Source organism: Pelecanus crispus, chromosome 1 (assembly GCF_030463565.1).
Source record: "Pelecanus crispus isolate bPelCri1 chromosome 1, bPelCri1.pri, whole genome shotgun sequence".
NCBI lineage: Eukaryota > Metazoa > Chordata > Aves > Pelecaniformes > Pelecanidae > Pelecanus > Pelecanus crispus.
In genome coordinates this window covers 4,223,384-4,248,644 of record NC_134643.1, presented here as the reverse complement: position 1 = coordinate 4,248,644, position 25,261 = coordinate 4,223,384, and the positions used below count along the sequence as shown (strand labels likewise).

Here is a 25,261-nt window from a genome sequence, read left to right as displayed (position 1 = left end):
CCCAAGCAGACAGTGTGAGTTGTTTCCAAACCGCAGACAGCAATGTTGCCAGGATCAGTGCTTGTGAGCTCCTGGATCCTGGGAAATATTTTGCTGGCGTTGTTTAAGCCAACTTTGATGTGCGTCTCAGAGCACCACGACAAAAAGCAGGCTGCAAGCTCCATCCTTCCTACTGTCAATCTGGGGACCAGTGCTCCATCGCAACCATGAATTTGGGATATCTTTGGAGGGAGCAAATGCTGAAATAAACTATTTTTAATGCAGAGAGAAAGTGTTAGTCTTTAAAATAAAGCAACAGAAGGAGTCCAAACCTAATAACAAGAGCTCTAGCCATTGTGACTAAGTTCTCCATAAAATGTGTAATTACAGCACTATAGCAACTATTGAATTCCAAGGCACAATTTGCATCTATAACACAGGACAGAGCATCCTCTTTGGGTGATTCAGAGAAATAATCACAACACCCAAGTGCTCCATGTAGAAAAGGGAGAAGCGCTGAACTGCAGCATGCGACGGGCGTGCAAGTGCCATCCCCGTGGAAGCAGCCCTGCCCAGGATGAGCGCACCTGCCTGGGGGGAAGAGACGAGCAAATATTTTTAGCCTGCGGCACAGCTGCGAGCATCTCGTCTGCTTTCTACGAGTGCTTGCTGAATTGTGGAGCGGAGCTGAGTGCAGGGGCACATCACACTGGTGGGCACGGAGAGGGTGGCATGGGGGTGACATCAGAAAAGCGCATTTTACCAAAGCACGGAGGGCGCGAGTATGATTTGTGCTGCCGTTTCCATCTCACCAACTTTTCCTGCCCTCGGGTGCCCCGTTTCAGTTCAGATGGGGCTGAGCATGCAAGGGTACCAAGGAGATCTTCCTTCCTCGGCATGGCTCGGAGCCACTTGCATCCCTTAAAAGGCATCTTCTGACTCAGAGACACTCTCCTCCATTGTCTGGGGCATGTTGTTCTGCAGCTGGAGACTGGTGAATGAAGCTGAGTTACTGACCTTGATTTGAAAAAAAAAATGCATGCTTGTGCTTTGTAAAACAAGCCTTTTAAAGCTGGCTTTTATGCAAAGAATTATGCCAATGTGTGTATGGAGGCGCTGGTATTTCAGGCCTCTTTCAATCTTCTGGATTGCCAGTGTGCTTTTTCACTGATTTAAGCCTTTAATCAAAGGACGGATGCTGCAAGAGGTGGTGAAGAGGACTCGAGCAGGTATTTAAGTGCATGGCCTAGGAGCAGATGCTTGGATCAGGGCCTAGATCAGCAGAGGTATTTTATTATGCTGAAGGAGGTATTGTTTTACTACGTTGTAAGGAGGCACAGATGATTCCTCTCCCCAAACGGGGGAAAAATGAAATAACCTGTCTTTGAGGCCTGCCTTTACCCCTTTTCAGCATGGAAATGCATTGAGGCCCCGCAGAAAATGGGTCTCTTGATCAGCTTTGCCACTTGTTTTCCCATTGTGACATCAAAATGAGAGATGATGATGAGTGAGGCCAGTTTGGGGAGCTTTTTGGAATTGCCTCTAGTCCCGCTCCAGCCTTGCCCACAGGTTAGAGGTAATTTTTTTTGAAGATGCTATGGGAGGGAGCATGTGTCTGGCTTGGGAAGATGCTCTCCAGCCTGGGTCCAGCGCAGACAGGCAGGTTTACTCCGCCTGCTCCATGTACTGAGTTAAAATGAAGCCTTGGCTTTGCAGAGGGAGCTCAGTTAGGTGAGCGAGCATCGCCAAAATCTGGTATGACAATACCCTGTCAGGCCAGCGCTTCGCTTCCGCCCAGAAAACAATAGGAGTTTACACAACTGCAGCCCGCTTGAGGTTTTCGCCTTACTTCATGGCTGAGCAACGAGACCCCAAATGTTACAGCTCTGTCTAATGTCCTTGGCTCTGTCCTGCTTTGGAAGGAAACATGCTGCGGCCTGCGCTGCCAACGCTATTTCCTCTTGCTTGTCTTTAAAGGTCTCTTTTTCCAACAGCTGATCGGCTCTGCAGCTCCGGGGAGTACGTGAGATCCGGCTGGCCCACGATCTAGCTGGTATGGCCCCGTGCCATGTTGTTGTTTGTATTGCTTTCATTTTTTTGGCGTTACTTGGCTCTTCCACGCAACTTGTTTTCATCCTGAACTATGTGCTCATTACACATCCAAACACCCACGCAGGTTTTGCATGAGGGAACTTGAAACACACGCGCAGTAGAGGAGCAAGTTTGTGACAGGGAAATGAGGTCTTTGTCTCGAGGCAGTCACAAACAATTGTCAAATCCCCGAGTGGTTGGACTTCAAGCTTACTGATGACAAGCATGTGAATGCTGTGCGCGCATCCTCCTGGCAGAGAGATGCGGGGGACATCTCTTGCGGTCACCTTGGCCTCTCCCAGCAATTCCAGCTACTGTCCAAGGCACCCATCCAGGGACCTCCTGGCTCTCTGGCTGGCTGTGCACCGAATGCCAAAGGCACCCATTTCTGCTGCTAGGAAAGCTCCTGCTTCCCCTCCATGGCCCCATGCTCACAAAGCAGCCAGCCACAGCAGCATGGATCTACCCGTCCAACTCAGGTCCGGCAGGCACCAAGTCGTGCTGGAGGGTTTCAGCAAGGTCCCAAGCGAGGGGATCAGGAACAGGCTGTTTGCTTTATAAATGCCCTCTTTGGGGTTTTACCCAATCATCATCTCTCATTTTTGCTTTAGCAGCAGGTCTGAGTCGCTGCCAGAGGCAGCACAGGGCAGCATCGGTGCCATTGGGCCCCCCAGGTTGCATGGATCCAGTGTTGCGTTAGCACAGCAAATGCAGCATGGCCCTGGACTAGCAAAGCCAGGTTCAGCTACTCATGTTTTCCGAGTCTCTCCCATTTTTATGGCCCCACCGTGGCCACAGTTGAGCTCTGGCAGCCGCCCTGGTCGGGATGCAGAGAGCTCAGCTGGAGGCTCGCAGGCTGTCCAAATCTGCAGCATGCCGCTCCCATGCGCATCGTGCTCCTCCCCACCGTGCTCAGTCCGCTCAGAGCCTGGAAAAACGCTCTCCCAGCGGCTGCTGGTAACTGCACAGCACTGGGCAGGCTGAGCCCGACAAACCGGTGGACTCAGTTTGCAGCTCGGAATTGCTTTGCTTCCTCACAGCCTTCCCTGCTGCCTATGCTGCAGATGAATAAAGATTTTCCAGGGCTGCCAATACTGCGTATTTCACCAGTATTCGCTTCACTTGAAGTCCAAAATGTGCTAAAAATAAGCTGGCTTGGCATCCAGATCTTGATTCAAGTGGTAACAGGATACCAGGCAGAGAAACTCCTGGGGTGGTTTGCACTGTGCAGCAGTGAGCAGGGGGCTGCTGGCTCTCCCTCCTCCTCCTCCTCCTCCTGGCTGCCGTGGGGCTGTTGCCCACCGCTTGCTCACAGTCCCCTAAATTTCATATTCGTAGGTCACAGGTTTCGTGTGCATCGCTCCTCTTGGGCTGGTTGTTAGTGAGGCTCCAAAGCTGAGGTAGCGTCTCTTCCTCTGGGGCTGGGAGTATATTATTAGCGAGATCCTTAGTAAACTACTTCGTCTAATACTCCTGCAGTAATTCTGGGAGGAGGATGCCCGCAGGCAGAAGTTTGGATAAGTGAAGTCTGAAATGCCATGGGACGGCACAAACTTCAAAAAGCTTTGTTAGCGCAGCAGTAGAGGGAGGTGTGGATGTCTGCGCCTCATGCACGGACTTTGTTGTGCTGTTGCAGAGCCGCGTGGCTTTGATACCAGTGAAAGTGCCGCGAATCCCCCTCCTGGGAAGGGGTCTTGAGATGAAGCACTTGCTGCTCCCCCTCGCTTTTAAAATACCCAGTTGATGTTCAGCCTTCAAGGCTGCTGAACAAGTTTTTAATCTGCAGGCAGATTTTGCTGCCACGTTCTCACTTGCTTTCCTAAAATAAAGGGAGGGAAAAAAAAAAATCCTTGTGCTAATTTAATCTAGCCAGGCATCTTGCTGTCCTGCTTCACAATATCTCTCCAATCTGTCATTTCCAACAGACAGCTGTTTATTTGTTTGGGTTTTTTTTTTTTTTCCCCCTGGTCTTGAAATATCTCCTCTACTTTCTCAAGCAGCCCAGAGCTGCCCAGGGATGTCCCAAGCCTCCCCTTGCTTTGGTGGGAGCTCTGGGTGAAAACATCTCCCTTCTCCAGGAAAAACCCTGCAACAACCTCAGATAAATGTCAAAGAATATCCAGCTCACGTGCCAGTCCCATAGGTGTTTGGGGTTTCAGAGCCATCCTTCTGGCATGCAGCGGGCCAAAGCACTGAAAATCAACTTGGTGCAGGTCTGGAGATCCCGACGGGAGCTTCCCTCCAAACTGAGTACGGCATGGCAGACCCGGAGATGTTCTGGTCCCGCCAGTGAATTATTCAGCAGCATTGCCAGCAGAAGAGGAAGTGATTAAATACAAGTTATTCCTTAGAATCCACAGCAAAAGAAAAAAAGAAGGTATTAAATACAACAGCGCACAAGATATAGGAAACCACTTGGGTTCCTTCCCACGGCCCGGACCTCCAGGTTGCCTCTCCATGAAGCATGTAGATGAGCTATTGTATGGGTCAAAAGAATGGACCAAGGAAAAAAAACCCTGACTAATTCTCAATTTGCAATTGTTTTGAAATGGGACTGTTGGTTAAACATTAAATCTGGGCACCACTCGATCATCCGCATTTTCATTTTACTTGTTATTTACTTTTCTTTATCTATTTACTGTTATTTATGGTGACTTTAATAGCTTTAACTTTAAAAAAAAAAGCCACCCAGTGTTCAAAAATTGGCAGAAGCGTCAAAACAAGCTTCTGGGGAAGCGTAAGAATACATGGTCAAATATTCATCTGATAAAATGGAGCAAGGGAGGATAACGTGGAGGATAATCCCCATGACAGGGATCGGTACAGGAGTCGGCACGCGATCAACTCCCACTGGATCTTCCCAGATCCCTTTCCCAAGCTCCTGCCTGTGGCTGCGGTGGGGCCAGGAAAGGAGCCATCCCCTTTGGCAATCAACACCCCACTCCAGTCCCACAGTGTTTCCCTCTGAGCCCCACAGCCCACCTCAGCCCCACGGGGCATCCCCCTGCCCCACACAGCCCAATGCAGCCCCATGGGGCATCTCCCTGAGCCCCACCTCAGCCCCATGGGGCATCCCCCTGACCCCACAGCCCAATGCAGCTCCACGGGGCATCTCCCTGAGCCCCACAGCCCACCTCAGCCCCATGGGGCATCTCCCTGAGCCCCACAGCCCAATGCAGACCCATGGGGCATCCCCCTGAGCCCCATGGGCCATCCCTCTGAGCCCCACAGCCCACCTCAGCCCCATGGGGCATCTCCCTGAGCCCCACCTCAGCCCCATGGGGCATCCCCCTGACCCCACAGCCCACCTCAGCCCCATGGGGCATCTCCCTGAGCCCCACCTCAGCCCCATGGGGCATCCCCCTGACCCCACAGCCCACCTCAGCCCCATGGGGCATCTCCCTGAGCCCCACCTCAGCCCCATGGGGCATCCCCCTGACCCCACAGCCCACCTCAGCCCCATGGGGCATCTCCCTGAGCCCCACCGCAGCCCCATGGGGCATCCCCCTGACCCCACAGCCTAATGCAGCCCCATGGGGCATCCCCCTGACCCCACAGCCCACCTCAGCCCCATGGGACATCCCCCTCAGCTCCACAGCAGCTCCACGAGTGTTCCCCTGAGCCCCACAGCCCAATGCAGCCCCATGGGGCATCCCCCTGAGCCCCATGGACCATCCCTCTGAGCCCCAAGGCCCACCTCAGCCCCAGGGAGCATATCCCTGAGCCCCCCCTCAGCCCCATAGGGCATCTCCCTGAGCCCCACAGCCCACCTCAGCCCCATGGGACATCTTCCTGAGCCCCACAGCCCAATGCAGCCCCAGGGGCAATCCCTCTGAGCCCCACGGGCCATCCCCCTGAGCTCCACAGCAGCTCCATGAGTGTTCCGCTGAACCCCACAGCCCACCTCAGCCCCACGGGGCATCTCCCTGAGCCCCACAGCCCAATGTAGCCCCACAGGGCACCCCCTGAGCCCCACAGGGCACCTCAGCCCCACAGGGCATCCCCCTGAGCTCCACAGCAGCTCCATGAGTGTTCCTCTGAGCCCCACAGCCTAATGCAGCTCCATGGGGCATCTCCCTGAGCCCCACAGCCCACCTCAGCCCCATGGGACATATCCCTGAGCCCCCCCTCAGCCCCATAGGGCATCTCCCTGAGCCCCACAGCCCAATGTAGCCCCACAGGGCACCCCCTGAGCCCCACAGGGCACCTCAGCCCCACAGGGCATCCCCCTGAGCTCCACAGCAGCTCCATGAGTGTTCCTCTGAGCCCCACAGCCTAATGCAGCTCCATGGGGCATCTCCCTGAGCCCCACAGCCCACCTCAGCCCCATGGGACATATCCCTGAGCCCCCCCTCAGCCCCATAGGGCATCTCCCTGAGCCCCACAGCCCAATGTAGCCCCACAGGGCACCCCCTGAGCCCCACAGGGCACCTCAGCCCCACAGGGCATCCCCCTGAGCTCCACAGCAGCTCCATGAGTGTTCCTCTGAGCCCCACAGCCTAATGCAGCTCCATGGGGCATCTCCCTGAGCCCCACAGCCCACCTCAGCCCCATGGGACATATCCCTGAGCCCCCCCTCAGCCCCATAGGGCATCTCCCTGAGCCCCACAGCCCAATGTAGCCCCACAGGGCACCCCCTGAGCCCCACAGGGCACCTCAGCCCCACAGGGCATCCCCCTGAGCTCCACAGCAGCTCCATGAGTGTTCCTCTGAGCCCCACAGCCTAATGCAGCTCCATGGGGCATCTCCCTGAGCCCCACAGCCCACCTCAGCCCCATGGGACATATCCCTGAGCCCCCCCTCAGCCCCATAGGGCATCTCCCTGAGCCCCACAGCCCACCTCAGCCCCATAGGGCATCTCCCTGAGCCCCACAGCCCAATGCAGCCCCATGGGGCAGCCCTCCGAGCCCCCCAGGCCATCTCCCTGAGCCCCAATACAGCCTCATGGCTGCCCCCCCAGCTCCAGGAGCTGTCACCCCACCGTCCCCACACCCCACCGGAGCCCCACAGCCCGTCCTCCCGCGCAGACCCCACCGCACCCCACCTCAGGCCGCCCCCCCCACTACGCGCGGCCCCTTTAAGAGCGCGGCCCCGCCTCCCGCGGTCGCTGCCGGGGCCGCGGCTGCCGCTGCTGACAACAAGATGGCGGCGGCGGGGCCGGCGGGCCCCGAGAGCCGGGTGCTGGGCTACACCCTGCACCGCTGGAGCAGCTTCTCCTCCACCTACCTGCCCGAGTGAGTCCCGGCCTCCGGCCCGCTCTCGGCCCCGGCTCCGGGTCGCTCCGCGCCGCGGCGGCCGCCGGGCCCGCGCCGGGCCCTGGCCTAGGCCTGCGCGGGGAGGCCGCGGCGGGCGGCGCTGCGGTGGCGGCCGCGGCGGGGGGGAGCGGGCCCGGGCCCGGCCGCTGCTGCCGGGGGTGCCGGGGCGGCCCGGGCTGGGCTGGGCCCCGGCTGGCGAGGGGCTGGCGAGGGGCGGCCGGGCCGTCAGGCGCGGGGGGGGGGGGCTGGTCAGCAGGGTTGGGGGGGGCTCTGTGTGTGTGTGAGGGCAGCGGGATTCGGGGGGCTGTGTGCGGGGCAGGGTCGGTGCGGCAGGATTTGGGGGGCCTGTGTGTATGCGAGGGGCTGCTCAGCAAGGTCGGGGGGGGTGTAGGGGGGAGGGGCGGTCAGCAGCGCTGGGAGAGGGTTTGGGGAGGGGGTTGAGCACCGGCGCTGGGCGGGGGGTGTGTTTGGGGGGGGGGGGGGGGTTGATGAGCAGATTTGGGGGGGTGTCTGGGGTGGAGGGTCTGGGCTGCAGGTTTGGGGTGGGGCGGCTGAGCACCAGGTTCGAGGGGAGCGTGATCCCCAGGTACGGGCAAGGAGGGGGGGCTGGCCCCGGGTTTGAGGGGAAGCATGGGGACTGCGCGGGAGAGGCTGGTCACCAGATGGAGTGGGGAGGAGGATGAGGAAGGTCGGCTTCACCCCGCGGGTTTGGGTATGTCAGGTCCCTGCGGGCGGTGTGTTTTTTGGCAGCCAGGCTTCCTCTCCTGCCCCTGACCTCTGCAACGCTGGAGGCGCGCTGGCCTACCCTTACCTGTTGTGTGTGGTTTTGGGGGAAAAGGGTCACTTGCTGTCCTCTCGTTCTGCTTTTTAACTAAAAAACCTTACCTTCTTAACTGAAAAAACGCTAACTTTTGGGTTGGCAAAAGGAGACTGGTGCTGTGTTTTACAGTCACCGGTTTGCGCTGCCGTACTCCTGTGACCCCGTCCTGAATGGGAGACTTGGCTGTACGGCGGTCTAGCTGTGGCCCATTAAATTCCTTTAGCTACTGAAAGTAAAATTTGGAGTGACTATAACGTGGTCTAGGTGCGCTATTTTCGATACACCTTTTGGATAAGTTAGCCTCAGTGTTGGAGGTCGGAGGGCTGTTAGGATTATAGCGCTTGGACACCTTAGTCATTGCAGGCTGTAGACTTGTCTAATCATTGATTATGCTGAATTTAATAACCTTTCATTGAAATATCTTTGTCACCTGCTATCAACAAGTGACGGGGTTGCCTTATTTGTTAATTATTAATGTCATGAATTATCTCTGCTTTCCAAAATGAAGTGGATCTTTAAAAAAAAAAAAGAAAAAGTTTTTCTAACTAAACTCCTAGTTGTTTTATCTTTCTGTATATTTGCTGTGTTAGATATTAAAAAGAACTGGTTTCTTTTCTAATTGATAATCTTTGGTGATAATTAAGTGATCCCTTTGCCTTTCTTGTTAAAAAGACTTGACTTTAAGGCATTTCTTTCAGGTCTGTGATCATGCTCGTAGTTATTTCTAACAGCATTTCTGGCTTTCAACTTTGTATTAAAGTGTTGGTCCCTGAATAGAAGGGTGACAGTCCATTATTGATCTCACTAATGCGATATAAAAAGATGATACCACTTTTCTCCTTGATATTTCTTTCCAAGGCTCCTGTTAGACCTTTTTGCTACAGGCTTGTGTCAGGAATTAATGTTCACGTGGTATCCGCAGTGCTGCCCAAAGTCCTTAATGTCATTGCCTTCTGTGATACAATTCCCTTTCCTATAGCAGGGCTGGTGTTTTATAAATGCCTGACCTTGCATTTGGCTGTTTTTTAAGATGTTGTTTAGATGTGCTTATCATCAGTAAAAACAATTTGAACGGCTTTTAAGTAGTGTTCAATAATCCCAGCGATGGGTTATTCTCTGGCATGTTGACCTTGGTCTGAGGGATGCTGGTCCTAATGCTTGTGTGCTGTCTTCTATGAAAGTTTTGGTTTTTACTTGCTGTCTGCTAACTTTTGATTCCCATGTTCTGGGAGAGAGCATAAATGTGATCTGAAATGGAAGGGGGAGGCTTTGAGCTGTGATTTAAGATTAGATTCTCAAAAGGAGAAAATTTATGAAGAAACATAGGGGAGGGTGGGTTTTTGGGGATGGAGTGAAGATGGGAAACTTCAAAATTGCTGGAACAGGAACATAACGTACTGTGGGATGAACATGCAGAGAGAGCTAAAAGTTGTCTTCTATGTGGAACAGAATGATGCTTTTCTGGAAGGATATTGGGAGTTCTGGTTATACTGTAGTTTAAATTAAAGTTTGTTAGCCTAACTAGGAAGAAGCCACTTTAACCTTGAAGTAGAGGAGGGGCTCTGCCATAACGTGTGTAGGAATACACTACTATTTAATAATGTTGCTTCTTGTTGGGAGCTGTGGTATTGTAAGCAAAGTGCTTGTTGAAGGGGAACAGAGCATATTACCCGTGTTCTGTGTCAGCTAAGTATGATTGAAATGCACTTCTTAAGTAGTTGTATGGTTTTAAATGTAAAACAAAGCTATGAAATATAAAACTGTGATCACTGCTGTCCAGGGAAGGAATGAGTTGTCTAGTAACTTACATCACATCTGCTGATGTGATACTGAACTGATACTGAAACTTTCCAGAACACTGAAATCACCTGATAACTGCTCTTTCTAATTTAAACACACACACAAAAAAAAAGAAGTGTTTTTCAAAGACCTTTCTGGTCATGTTCTAGTTTAGGATCAGTAGTCTATTGACAAGCACCAGTCTTCTTTCAGTGACAGAGAAGTTTTTTCTGGTGAAAGCCAGCGTCTTTCCTGTTGTGTTTGGTGGTGGTTTCTAGGGGATCAGCTAGCGCTGGATCCAATTTCTGGCTGTTTTACCAGTGCTGCAGCTACCTGCACGTTTGCAAAGACCTTTCCAAACATTAAATGAAGATTGTCATTCTTGAGTCTGCCAAATAATAGTTCTACTGTTTTTCAAACTGCTGGAGTCGCTCTCTATTGGCTTGTTGCTACCAGCAGGAAGGCTGACTTGGATATTTATTTTAAAAACTCTGTGGGTAGAAGTGAAAGAGCTAGTTTAGTAATAGTGTCTAGTTCGGCCTGCATTGTAGGGGAGGTTGTGCCTTTGGGAAGAAAATTGATCCAAGAGGAAATTTGTTCTTGAAACATCTGGTGTTTCCAGAGATGCTCTGCCTGTGCAGAGGCAACAGTGCGTTGAGAGGCTTCAGCTTGTCCAACTTGGAAGACGTTCAACCCAGCACGTTGCCTGAGAGTCCTCCATCGGATCGGATCCCTCCCTTGCCTCTCCACAGTTCCTCCCTGAAGGAATGGAGCCACGTGGGAGGCTGCTCCCTGATGTCCCGCAAGGGACCGGCCTAGGGATTTCCCCGCCACCGACAGTCGCTTCACACGAGCTGCACAGACGAGTACTGGTGCTGAGACAGAGAGACCTGGACTTTATTCCCCTCTCTCCTCTGGCCTTCTGCAGAAAGTGATGAGCTCAGTCACTTTTTTTTTTGTTGGTCGAGGAGGGAATAAACAATTTATAGACGGTAATGTAACCCGTGTTCAAACTCGGGGTTTTTTTTCAGTAAGGAAGAGAACCAAAAGCTATTGCTCTGCATTCTGAGAAGCACTTCATATCCTGATTTTTTTTTTAGTAGCCTGTTTTTGTACCTGCTCCAGTTTGAACTGCCTGCTGAGGTGAAGAAGAGGTGAAGTATTGAGCTCTGTGCGATGGCAGTCGTACCCTTTTCTATTGCTAAATACTAAATTACTGTATCCTAGGACCACAGTTTCTAGTGGTTGCATTAGACTTGTGACTGATGATATCTTGTAGTTGGCTAATGCACTCAGGTCCTTCCGTCACTGTTTTATACGGCTGAAATCCCACTTCAGAGACAAACAAGAGCTTTTTACTGTGTTATGTTAGTCATGTACCTTTGTGAGGAAATTTCATCCTGTTTCTATTACTCAGATCTTCAGAGTCAGTCAGGTTTTCCTGGACGGTATCTCTGTAGAGGAAGATTTCCTAGATTTCCTGTATTTCCTGGATTTGATTTTAGGATTTTTATTGGTATTTTGTTCAATTATTTCTTGTGCCAAGGTCGTTATTAAGAATATAAAATAAGTTTGGTTTCTTAGCTGATAATTAAATGCCCTTAGCAACCTCCTTCTAATTGGGAGTCACTTTTTGATTGCAACCATTTTTATCTATTTCACTGTGGACTTCAGTTATTCTGATAACTTAATATTCCAGTCTTTTCCAGTTTGGTGCATTATCTTACTGCATCAAATGCTGACGACTGAATGGCTTAGTTGTCTCTTTCCTAGAAAGCATAGTGGAATGCAGGAAGATCCAGCTGATTTGTTATAATACACTTAAAATAATTGTTTTTGCTGGTTTTCTGTATTTCCGTCAAACTGAGGAAAGTAAACTAAGTGAAAGATGCTTTGATAGTAATGTATGAGTGACTTGTAGCCTTCCAAAGTGAGAATGCAAATTTTTTTTGCTTTTTAGTTAAGAGGATGTGACAGTTAGTTCCTGCCCAGTCTAACCAAACATCTACTGCTGTGTTGTGTTTACTCTGAAACAGAGATGTACTCTCCTGTGTTTTCAAATCTAGGGTATTGCAAAGCATTAGCAAGAAGGTGCCAAGAACATGTGTAACAAACTTTTTGAGGTAAAGTCCATAAGGATTTAAAAAAAAAAAAAAAAAAATCCATAAAATAACCTGAATTCCAGCTACCCTCTTCTCTGAGATTTCTGTAACAGGAAAAAACATGTATTTGTGGCTAGTGAAGCGTGATTCTCTGTTTCTTCTACCATGTGAAACCGATGATTCAAATCTGTACCTTATAGGTTTGTACATTTTGTTATAGATGCATCCAGGTCTTGAAGAACCTCATGTTAAAGTTGAGATCGGTCATGACTCGTGAAAAGGTTTGTTTTTTCTGTTCTGTTTTCTGATAGCGAGCTCTGTTTCCTTGAGGTGAAGATACCTTCTGTTGAGGTCTCAGCATCTTAAAGCTATCTAAGCCAGACCAAAACGGTGGACTAGCAAAGCGTGCTGTAGAGCTTTTCTGTTGGGGTGAACTGTGCCCATCGTTGGTACACTAGAAATCTTACTGATACTGCTTATGTCTCATGGTTTCTTAAATAACTTCAGTTACATGGCAGTGGTGATTTCCATTCTAGTTTGAGAACTGCGACTTTGGGGGGGGGGGGGGGTTGCACATATAAGCACAAATGTAGTGTTTTCAACTTAAATTGCCAGCATTTATAGCTTTACTTGAATATTTTAATGTAGCCAGTTCACTTTTCCTTCTTCTAATCGCCTTGTCTTTAGATATGGGAAGATGAACAGGCACACCTGCTGGCTATCTGTAGTTACGTGCTTGTGATGTCTTTGCAATATTGACTGATATTTTTAACATTTCCTAAAATGATCTAGGAATGCCAGCACTGACTGATGAAGTGAGCTGGCCGACGCTGTTCCCCTCTGGTGAACTCTGTGTGTAGAAATGCTCTCAGTTCTGCTTCTCATCCTTTTCAGTGTCCAGTGGAAAGTTTGGGTGTTTTTTTTTCCCCCCACTTGTTTGTGTGGATTTTCTGGATGTTTCTAGACAATCTCCTGTCCTGACAGGCATTTTCCCCCTTGCTTACATCACTTCTGTAGCCTAGGATTTTTCTCTGAAAGCTGAAATTGAGTGCTTCAAAACCAAAATATTTTTGTGGGAAATAGTTACCTACAGATTGAATACCTAAGTATTAGGTGCTTCTCTAGTGTCTGATAAGGTGAAGTGGGGAGAAAGAAAAAGGTTGGAGAGGTGGAGGTAGTGCAAAAAATCACAGGGTTATGAAGTTGCTCATTCCTTACATTGGCATCAGAAGTCTGATAGCTCTTGCTTCCCACGTGAAAGCACAAATGCTGTAGTATGAGAAGAAATTTCTTTAAGCCATTTCTTTAAGCCAAAATATAGCCATTATTTAGGAGATTAGGCAGAATTTTATTCACTGGCAGAAGGATGAAGGTGAAATGCTAATTGCTCGAGTTCCCTGGTGTGACTAACCTGGCAGAACCTGTATTACTCTGATGTTCAAGCTTTTCTGGGATGGCATTTTTGGGGAACATTAAGAATGTAAAATTTTCATAGGAGGTGTTAACATCATCAGATTATGGATCATTTGTCCTGTATGTGCCTTTATATCTTGCAAGCTTAATAAAGGTTTTCTAGCTTCTAATTACTAATTACTTGCTTAAAGACTTAAATGCTCTTTCAAACAGAGCATGTTTTCCTTGAGATAACTGTTGTTATTGCTGAGACAGCATGTACAGTCTGCTTGGTCTTTTTTTTTTTTTTTTTACATGGCAAAGAATATAGTTTCTTATTCTGCACATTCATCTTTTTAGCAGATCTCTGTTAGAACGCACGGTTAGGTTTATCGCCACCATTGATTTTATGATGTGATCAAGATTTTTCTGTTGAGGTTAAGTGGTGTGTGCAGCATTGATTCAGTCAGCTCTCTAGAGGTCAACATGTTCGAAACTTCCAAACCAAGACACTACTTCACTGACTTTAACAGCATGTTAATATAAACCTCTAAAACTAAATGTAGTTTTGCTTTTTTGACTGTGGCCTATTGGATTTTGTAGGAACAGCGGACCATAAGTTCAGCTGGGTCTGAATTCAATCATATAGTAAGTACTGGAAGGGGAGGAAGGAGTGCTGAAGATGTAGAGTGGTTTGTTAACCTTAGGTAGTTGCTATTTTAGTCATTACTTGAAATTCAGTATGCATAATCTTTGAGAAGTTATTTCCTGGATCAATTTAAATCAAGGAACACAACTGTATATTTAAGCTGAGGATAGCAGCGTGCATGTCTGAATTTAAACTGCAAAATTAAACTGGTTAATAGGGCTTGCTCCTCCTCTGCTGGTGTGTTCTGCGGTTCCTGGGAAATGACATGATCTTGGTAATGGAGAAAAATTGCGCACTGGTCGTTTCGAGTTTGTGGTGTTTTCCTCAGTCCTCTGCCTTTTTTCTGACTGCTGGGTTCATAATGTCACTCTCAAGCTCTGGGAAGGTGCCTGAAAAACACTGATAGTCTGCTTAGGATATTACCTGTATTTTTCTTAAATGCTTTTCTATAGGTACCTACTTTAAGCAGCATTTGGCTCTTAGGGTAGCTATTTAAATACCAATTTCCTAGCCTATTCTACATTTGAAAGTTGTATTAGTAAAGAGGTGCTCTTAACACAGAGTGTTAAAATGCAAGAAAATCATTTGGGTTGGGTAAATTGACCTGTGAGTAAGGAATTGCTGAATGAATTCCTACCCCTCTCTTCCCTGACGGCATGCTATTGCTAACTTTCACATTTTGTTTCCTAAAAAATCTGCTTTCTGATACAGGGTTTGGAAGCTGCCAAATACGGAAGTAATGTTGGCTTGGGAACTGGTGTATCCTTTAGCATGAATTATGTATATTGCCCCAAAATAAGGAATTATTCCGTAATGTAGCTCCAGGGGCAAATGTTTCTGACTTGCAATGGAATTCCCCAGATAACCAGTACTTAATGACAGGCTGATATTTATTTTCCCAGGTCAGTATTTTGTCTTCTGGATTCCCTGAGTAGAGTTACATTGTTAGTGAGAGAGCCTTAATTTTGAAAAGAAAACCAGTACAGTGAAGGTTGTCCCAGCTGGAACCAGGAGGCATTTTCCATAGAGTTTTGGTGGAAAAAGCTCCATACCTGATGTTAGTTTGGGTGTAAGGGGGCTTCAGTCCATTTTGTTCAACATCGTCTGCTTTAAATTCTTTTACTGGCGTCAGTTTTTTTGAGTGAGCTTTTTACTAAGTGTGAAGTTACAGTGCTGATGGATATTCAAAGATGTGTTTATGGCTTACATTAGGAATTTATATCTTTACATGTAGTCACTTAAGTCTGTTTTTGTGGATTCCTCTGTTGAGTGGAAATACTACTAATATTGTGGCATGTAAGAGCATTGTTGCAATGCTGTGAAATCACGGAAGACCTAAATCTACTTCCTGGCCTTCATAAAATTCTTCCATATGTGTGTTAGTCAGACAAAAAATACTCCACTAAGTTTGTGATGCTTCCAAAATACAGCATAGGGGATTTCTACTCCACCAGTATTGTGGAAGATTTGGGAAGTCTAAGTTCAGTGGCTTTTCTGGTGATTGCTGGCAGTAGAAATCCCTATGTTCACACAATACCTAAACTATTTTCCCAGCGAGATGTGAGTGTTTTTTTTAAACTGAAAACTGAACTTTGTTATAAAGTGACTGCAGCTGGTGATGTCTTAAACTCCGGTAAATTTTACTACAATACTTTTTTTATTGTCTACAAATCCAGTGAGCCGAACAATCTAATATATATGTTTTGAATATTGAATGGTAGAATTCATTCTACTCTTGGTCTTTTTATCAAGTCAGGGATTTATTTCTGCTGGGGGAACCTCCTGGAACCTCTCATAGGCTAGGTTGCACGCATGCCACGTTGCTTGAGTTAGTACTTTGTGGATTAGTTAAAAGGCTGGATTTCAGATATCCTTGTGGCTTAGATATGTAGAAATAAACACTGAGTAAGAAAAGAAATGGGCAAAAGAAAAGGTTCCAGGTAATCGTATGTTCACTAATAGTGGTTCACTGAGATGATCAGGTGAAGCAGTCTTTATAGTTGCTGATTTTTGTCAGCATTAAGTTATTTTCTTTTCAAAAAGTAGGTAGACTTTAAGTGCGTGGAAAAGACCTGTTGTTTCAGTGACCTAACAATTCTTAAATTTAAAACCAAAGCTAGTGTGAGGAGAGAACAAACCTTGAAATTTTTAAGCTTGAAGGTTCAGCATCACTTACGATTTCAATTGCATCTAAACTATAATCCCTAATTGCATCTATATAATCCCTAAACATTGGGACAGTTGGGCTGGTAATCATCTGCGATGTGTGAAGTTACTGTGGTTACCAACATATGCGAATAAGCCTGACTTTATTTTATTTTTTCCTCCAGTTTGTTTTTCTGCTGTGTTAATACTGCTATTGCCAACCTTGAGCTGGGAGCTCTTGCCGCTAAGGATTTGGGTAGCTCAGTGCTGTGATACAGTCAAAAGTTTAATCTGTGATTTAGGGTTGTTGAGTGTCACCGGAATAGAAGTTATTTGCCGGGCTCTGATAACTTGCTGGGAATTCGCTGTACTGATGCAGTTTTAGTCACTATTGATAACATTTAATTCCTGGCGTGTCAGGAAGAAGCACTGATGAATCAAAAATACCTTGTTTAAAGAAGGCTTAACTAGATGGGGGGAGTGGAAAGGAGCACTTTCTAACCTGTGTTACTGGAAATGTCTGTGACAGTGTCATTTTGTGTTCAAGGAGCAGTTTGTTTTCTGGTAAAGGCCTTTGTGTATCATTGGCTGGCAGTGATGGGAGGCAGCTTAAAAAAAGGGACCTGTTCATTGAAGGAAATAATTGAGAAACTGGTTTTAATGGAACTATTTCTAGGCCAGAGCTAAGTGACACCTGTTTTGTTGTCCAGTATAGTCAGCTGTGATCTGGTAAGTATATTTCTGTAAGGTGATTTCTAAATTAATCAGTTTATTTTTGTATGTGGTACTGGCTTAGTGATTTTACTTTTGACAGAAGTAAATTTATAATATACTGGATGTTTGTGTGAAACTGCTGCTGAGGAGATGGAAGCAAATTTGAGCAGTAAGTTGGTAAATCTTGTGACAGTATAGTACTTAAAATTGTGCTCTTGTGTACATGTTTAACTCCAACTTTGTTTTACTGTGCAAGAGGTCCTCCTGTACTTCTTAGCAGTGGGATTAAGAAGTCCTGTGTTTCAAAAAAATGCAAACCCAAACAACAACACCCAAACCCATAAAAGCTTGTTTCCTGAATGTGTCTGCTTACTGCCTAATAACTGTGTATGTTTTACTGTGTTCCAACCAAGAAATTTTCAAGTCTTCATGTCCTTATGCCATTTTAAGCAGAGAACTTTTGCGATAGAAAGGAGAGAAACTTGATAACAAAATCTAAAAAGCTTTTTTTTTGAACTGCTTTAGGGGAGAGCCATAGGTTCATATAGCTTTTCAAACATCGCAGACAGGTGGTTTGAAATCAGCATTACTTGCCATGAGTTTCTGGGAGTTGAAGGAGGAGAATTTCTCTAGTTCTTAACAGATCCATGGAATAGGGTTTTTTGGTGATGTGGTTTTTTTTTTTTTTTTTCTGTTTTTCTTGGTTAAGACTGTATGTACCTTCCAGTGTCTAGGCTGGGCAAGAGTATCTCCACTGATGCTTTGTACTGGCTGGTGTGATGGGTCCTCATGTTTGAAATAGTTGGTCCACCATGTTGTACAGTCCTCTGTAAAGTGAGCTTAGTGGAAATTTTAGTCCATGTATTCTAGTTGCTGTATTCTTGCTAGTCTGTTTTGGGACAGTTGTAGGAAAAAATGAAAAAGAAAAAGAAAAAAAAAACAAATCACGTGGACAACCCCGAAGAAAGTATTTTGTCCATTTTCAGTCAGGCTGTGTTTTCGTAGCACTCCAAATGCTTTTTGCAGTGTAATGGCGTGGTACCTCAGCGGTTTTCTAGAAGAGCTGTGTCTGAGTTCCAAGTCCTCTTGGAGACGCGTGTGCCCTTTTCTGCACAGCTGCTCTCTGAAGAGCGATTTGAATGTGCCAAGCAAAGCTAGTGTTCTGGGTCTGTTTATTCTTAAGGACTTGTTCCTAAAGTCATGGATTTCTTTAATAGCAGCTTCATGAAAATATTTAGGTTAGATGCAAATTATAGCAGCCTTAAACTTAATTTGCAGTACATTCTGCAAAGTCATCTTATTTCTCCCTTCCTTTCCTCTGAAGCAAAGACAAACTCTCCGTTAGTGATGGTAATGCCTGAAATCGCAGAGCTTTTTGCACAGGGAAGTCCTCTGGTAATACCAGGCATGGGGACATCTCTGTAATTCCAGCGGAGATCAGCCAGAAGCTGGTACAACGGATATGACGGTTTCTGGGCTGGTAAAAGGAAAAATTATCTACTTCCAGCAGTTGCAAGACCAGCGTCTGCATGGCTAATAAAAAGAAACTTCCACTGTGTTCTGCCAAGAGGGCTTTCTACATAAAGCAGCCGGAATGATCTGCTTCTCTTACTTAGTGATGGGAATGCTTACAGTAAAGGCTTGGATGCTGATAGCCATGAAGGAAGCTAGGTTATGAATTTAAGGCACATCAGTACCACCTCTGGACATGTCATTATTTGTGGTGCAAATAACATAAGTATTTATGTCTGCTTAGCTTTCAGTGTGGGGTAGGATTCCCCACAAAGTAGCAGAGGTACCACAACATCTCATTTTTTTAGTAGTTACTTGCCAGCGGGAGAGTGGTATTGGGAGTTCACTCCAGCATGAATCCCTTGTCCGGATCCAGCTGCTCGTCTTTTTTTCTGCTTTTGTGCTGGCACTAGTAGTAAGCTGAATTGGAGAACTGATCTGACTAAAGAAGTTATTTATGCTAATCTTTATTATAGCTGCTGGTGTAGGGAGGGGGAGGATCAGGCGCGAGTGGGTGGAATGGTCCCTGTTGGCAGTGTTGTAGATTTATGCTAGACTAGAACTTGTATCTACAGTTTATGATTATGAGTTATCTCAAACTGCATTTAATGGGCTGCTTTTTTGCACAGGAAAAGCTTGCGTAAAACTATTTGGTACTTGTGGTAGCTCAAGGGCTTACAAATACCTTTTTTTAATGCTTTGTGAAAATTACATGGAAAGTCATTGAGTTAATGGAATTTTCACTTCGAGAGTTTCTCAGATTTTAATCTAGGTGTCGTGTCTGAAAAGCCTGCCTCCAGGTACTGTGTGAGAGTTTTGTGATGACCAGAAGAAGGGCTTTACCATGGAAAGAGGTGTCTGTCATGAGGATATGCATTTGTTTGTTTCCTACTGTCTCATGAATTCTGGAATGCTTGAATTCCTCCAAGCCCGTAAATTTTCCTAAACCGTTATGGTAAATTGACTTTGTACATACAGACTTCTACCTTCGATGTTTGTTTAATTTTAATAAATTAATAACCCATGTATTTTTAAACATATTTATAACTCCATTAACACTGCCATCTTTTATCTTTTAACTTTCTTTTCATCCTTAATTTTGTCTGAGCTGCCTGTCCCTTCTCTTTGTTTCTGCAGAAGGATTTTTATCTTGTCTAGCTGTACTGATTGAGGTCCTCTTTGGTTGTGGCTAACTGATCTTTGACCTGGAGAAGCAAACAAATCTACTTCTAAAAATACGATCTTTGGGATCTGTCCCAGTTATAAAATGCCTCTTTCCAGCAGGGCATTATCCGACCAAGTAACAGTGCCAATTCCTGTAAATGTTGCTCAACATACGAAGGGCTTATCGTCTAATGTTTAAACAAATGTAATAGTATCATAAATAAAATTTATTTTGGAGGGCAAATTGTCTTCCTGCATGCTAGGATGAAGTTCCATGAAGGAGAAAAGCCATGCAGTGTTATCTTGTTTTATCTGCCTTCACGTCCCTTAAGTATTTATTTTAAGATACCTATCTCCTTCAAGTTTAGCATTTTTTTTTCTTCTCTCCAGATACTAAAAGGTATTAAGAAATCCATAAATATCCTTTTGCCTTGCCTGTGGCATGGTATAGGAGACTGCAGGTATGATTCTTCTTAATGTGTTTTGGTTTCTAGAGATGACTTAGCTTTGAGACTGGCAACTTTTATTAGCGATCTGTTTCTCATCGGTTCCCGAATTCTCCCCTTTGGTTTGGTTGGTTCATGTAAGTTGTAAATGAAAGACGAGAGCTAGGTTTTGTCTTGGAGTTGAGCCTCTTTGCGCTGCAGAGTAGACGTTCTTAGTTGGATGTTTAATTATGCAGCCCAATGGCTTGACCTTTCCTGTTTTGATGGGGTTAGAGCAAGAGGGTAGTGCGTGTCCATATGACGTTCAAACACGTTTTCCCAATTGGGAATGCGTGAATAAACCAGCTGCCAGCCTGGGCCGGTGCCGGCCTTGCTGTGTTAATAAATGCCATGCTGTGATGGAAACTAGCTGAAGGGAGAGGGAACCTGAGTTTTGTTCCTGTGCTGTGTCAAAATCATGACATGTCTCTTGTAAAGCCTGCAGATGGGCAGCCACTAGTCCAGCTCTCTAAAATGTAGGTATTTTAAGGGGCCACCCTGGTCCAGGTCCTGCTGTCTCCCTTGTCCGGGTGCAGGACTGCTTGGATACCGTTGCTAGTGTGGTGATTTTGGTCTGCCCAATGTGGAAAGAGCGAGCTAATTTCCCAGTCTGTTAGTGCTCAACCTCTGACTTAACCTCTTTCCCTTCTGAGCTTTTATATGAGTGCTTTTTCCTCCAGTCCTTTGTAGTAATCCAGATGCTCGTGTTCTTTTCCTCCTACACAGCAGATGGAGATGGCATAAGCCTTTTGATGACTACTTCCTTCTTTTTACATAAGTTTTACGAGCTGGCGAGTTCGTGAGTTGGATGTGGTAGAGCTCGTAAGCCCTGTCCAGCAGGTGGTGCATCGTTACCTCACTAACAATTAGATACATTTTAGGGTTTTTCTTTTTTAGTTTTTAATTTAATCTGGGAGGTGAGCTTTACCACATGGCTGTAGGAGAGGGGAAGGCAGATCCTTCATATGATTATCATGATGAATCTGTTTCATTTTAGCCAAAAAAACTCTCCTGAATTTGTTAATTACCCAAGTGCTGTGCTATTCCGAACTGTAAGAAAGAAACACAGAGGTAGATTTGCCAGTTGAAGAGTTGAACTTCTGCTTTCCTGCGTGTTGTTCTAGGCTTGTAGCTTGCATGAAAAATAATTGTTAAAATTTGGCATGAGTTCGATGGTCATCTTCTACACCCCAAGAAAGCTTAAGCAGGTTAGCATCTTGCTCTCTCCGTTCCAGTATCGCCTATCTAGTAAAGGACAGTTTTTGGCTTGCCAACTGTTTTACTGCTCATCATTTTAACCTTACTGAAAAGTTCTTACCCCATTGAGGTGAATGAGACCGTTTTTTCCACTTCGTTGTGGACTTGGGCCTGCATAAATTCATCTGTTTTAAATTTATTTAACAATTTGAATTTTTTTATTTCGCAACTTGGAGCTCCATTTCACAACCACAAGGCTTGGAGGCGTATTTTGATGGATCCTGTAAAATAGCAATGTAGAAAATTTTTAATAAGAGGGGGAAAACCTTAGTCTGCCTCATGATTTCGGTAGTTGTGTGAGAATGTTACTGATCTGCATGTATGACACATCTCACTGGAGATGTAAAATACAATGTGGCTGTTATTTATATTACTTCTGGCTTCTCGCTTTTTAGGAATATCTTGGTGGACAAGCCCAATGATCAGTCCTCAAGATGGTCTTCAGAAAGCAATTATCCTCCCCAGGTAAGCGTCTGAATCTCTGCAACTGTATAGCTGTGTTGTACAACTTAATATATACTGGAGTTTTTATTTTAAATGTAGGCTGCTACTATTTACATTGACAGCCTTTACAGGCTACCTTCTCTCAGTAAAATGCGGGTGGTTGTGTTAGGTATTTACGCTTCCAGCAATCTATTTGTCGTCTTTCAAGAAATGCTTTTTTTTGTAGGGGAAGCTTCGTGTTTCATCCTTGACAATCACGGTCGTACTGGAAATAATCTAACCTTATGGTTAGATTAAGCTGCTAATGAGGCATGCAGGTCCCCCTTTGTCAGCACTACTGGAAGCTGTTGTAGATTGCTGGCCTTGAATCCTAGATCTAAGGAGCTTGTATTTGTTTCTCTTAATAGTGCATTTAGAAATGTAGACTTTGTTTAAAGAGACCTCTTCTACTGGTTAATCACCTTGCTAAAATCAATACAGATCTTATTTTAATATCTAATTTGCTTTTCCACTATTAATTAGATTGTTAGATTATCCAGAAAAAATATGCTTATCCTTTTACTTAATTTTTTTTTCCTCCACTAAATGTCTTATCCTTCTCTTTATGCTAGATCTATACCTTACTACTCTGGTACTGTGGGATCAGCTTCTATATCTCTTATGCTGGTTGTTTTAAGTTCTTTTGTGTAAAACACTGATGCACAGCAGAAGGTATTGCACAGTATCTCTCTCATGCAAAGTTCTTCTGCTTATCTACTTATTTAATCCAAGTATTCCTCATGAGTTAAGTCTCACAGAATTTTTCGCTAGGTAAATCTTGCTACTTTGCTTTGAAGTTATGTTAAAAATCTATAGTCTAGACTAGCTGCTCCCTGTAGCAGCAGGTCACTCCATCCAGCTGAAAGGCTTTCATCTTGATTTTTGTGATAAATTGTTCTATACTGTTGTGTCTGTAAAAGTGTGGGTGTGGTTTTTTTTTTTTTTTTAGGAGGAGAGGGAAAAGTATTCAGTTTATACCATTAATGTGTTTCATAAACCTGCTTGTGAAGACTAGTAATTTTGATCCCCTTAATGCCTCTGTGTATCTACTGCTCTTCTAATTTGATTTTTTTAACATGTATGTATGTATTTTGGTAAAGAGCACAGGAAATTAATCCATTGCCTGAAGCAGTTTTAGTCTGTCTAGGAACTATTGATTTACAGGGTAACGGGTATCGAGCGTGTGTTGTAGCCCAGTCTGTGCCATCCTCTTACTTCCTTTCATGCAGGAAGCACGTGTTTTTCTTAGGGCTCTCCTGTTCATGAGGTAAGGTTGGCTTGTGGTGTAGCTTTGGACTGGGTTTTTCACTTGAGGTGCTCCTAGTTGTTGCGAAAAGTTGCTCTTTCACTTTCTGAGCCATGTTGAATATTTTGTGCTTCTAAAAACCTGATTCTGGAATTGCAATACATTTCTTGTAACTGGATGCTTTAGAATATTTCCAACCTATGCTTAAAGGTGACCAGCAGTGATACAAGTTATATTCAAGCATGTAGATTAAGCAGGAAGTAGAGTGACTTGGGTACAAACCACATGAGCTTGTTAGAGATGTCTTCCAACAGTTTTATGTGTATTGATCCTGGCCTGAATGAAGATGCTGTGGCAGAACTACTGAATCTAACCCTGGAGAACTGGGCACTGCCCCACATAAGCAAGTCACTTAAACCAAACTTTTGATAGGAGAGAGATGAATTACCATTAGAATACATATACATATCTGTCCCTCGATCTCTTTTATATATATGTGTCTGTGTGTGTGAGGTATTGAGATTTGAGGTCCTTTGATCTGACTTGCAAAAAGTTCGTCTTCGCAGTGGCAACTGAGATTGGCAGGACAGTATTTGAGTTTTATTCTGTGTTATTTAAAGACAAAACCAAGAGAAAGCCTGGCTGCCTAAATGAAAAAGGCCATCCTGCTGGATTCCTATTACTTGTTATCTCGGTATTCAATAGTGAGAGTACAAAATGCTTTGCAGTGGCTCATGTATTCAGCAAGCCCAATCCTGAGTGCTGACAGAGGTAATGTATTCGCAGTGTCTCTAATATGTACTTTAGCTAATTCTCATGCTTCTAACCTGAGTGTTTAATTATTCATATAAAGCATTTTTTTTACAGTGTAACTGCTCTGTTGAAAAATTAACTGGAAAGAGGGAACGGGGAATTAAAATTTGCAGAAGAGGCCTGTGTGCAAAGAATGCAGTTTTTGTTATTTCTGTGTATATAGAGAGAAACAGTTCCAAATTGTGTTGTCTCATACTTGACAAAAGAACTTCAGATTTGATTGCATTTTGCTCAAAATAGCTAGTTCTTGCACCTTGCCCGTTGAAAGACTGCCTCATTTTAATGCAGGTAAAACTTTTATGCAGGTTTTCTGCTTCCTCATTCTTGCAGATGGCTGAATTCTTAAGGCAGATTCTTAGCTTGGAAAGCTTCGGTCGAAATAGTGGTTGACCGAATTATAAGTGTGGTGGGGAGAGAAGTTGGGGGGAAATTAGTTGCTTTTTGTTAAGCAGAAGTTGGGTATTTCATATTCCGAAGAATGATGATATATACACATGACTTTTAATCCCCCAAATAAACAGCATGCATCCTATGGAAAATGAAGTTGCAAAACATTTTATGGCTTGTGTTTTGGCATCACTTCATTTAAAAATTGGTCGCTTTTGCGGTGACGCACTTGTTAAACTGTGTGGGCGGCCGTAATGGTCTGGGACAGGAAAAGAACTAAAACTCGGTAAAATAAAGCTTTCCTTGTTTCAAACTTCACTGGCTGAAACTAGGGCTGAGACACAACACAAGGACTAATGTCAGTCATGCTCACTGGAACGTGCTGTGTGATATTTTAGTAAGCTCTGCAGCCCTAATCGCTAGTGTCTGTCTCATCAGAGTGTCTCTCCTTAATGTACGGGTTTAGTGGTTCCCTGCTGAGGTGGTGGTGCTGTGCTGGCTTAGAGGTAGAAGTATGAGTGAGTCCCTAAACATTGAATTATTCCATTCCCTTGCTAATGGAAACAAAAAACCTCTCCAGGCACCTTTTCTTTCAGTGTTCCTCCTGCTAAGATGAACATGAATCAGAAAAACATAGCTAAAAATCTGAGAATGTGTTTAGTAGCTCAACGAAGATCCATGCTTTGCAGTAAATGTACTGGAATCTGTATTAAAACTTTCTGAAGAGGGAAAGAAAATGAAAGTAGAAGTCCAGACACTTGAAATACTGTCACGTGACTATATTCAGTAAAGGGTTTTCCGAGCTTTATGGATATGGTAGAGTTAAATAATTCTTGTGGCCGTGAAAGCCACCAGTTGGTTATGAATGAGTGCCAGTGAAAGGAAATATGTATGACAGCTGTTTTTCTGTTTATTTAACTAGATATCTTTCTTGAGTCTTGAAATAGAATGACCCAGAAATTATATATTCAATAACAAACCTGTTCTA

General features: G+C 45.2%; 1 protein-coding gene across 3 annotated transcripts in view; it reads left to right on the top strand.

Annotated features, from left to right (window-relative positions):
* The first annotated feature begins 7,205 nt into the window (after positions 1-7,205).
* Positions 7,206-25,261, top strand: part of MKLN1 (muskelin 1) — a 100,517-nt gene continuing 82,461 nt past the window's right edge. For all 3 annotated transcript variants that reach the window (XR_012831994.1, XM_075727825.1, XM_075727824.1), the window contains exons 1-2: positions 7,206-7,304; positions 21,740-21,809. Coding sequence is in view for 2 of the 3 variants with exons in the window: in XM_075727825.1 (XP_075583940.1) it covers positions 7,213-7,304; positions 21,740-21,809 (162 nt within the window). In the remaining variant the exon portion in view is untranslated. The remainder of the gene's footprint in view (positions 7,305-21,739; positions 21,810-25,261) is intronic.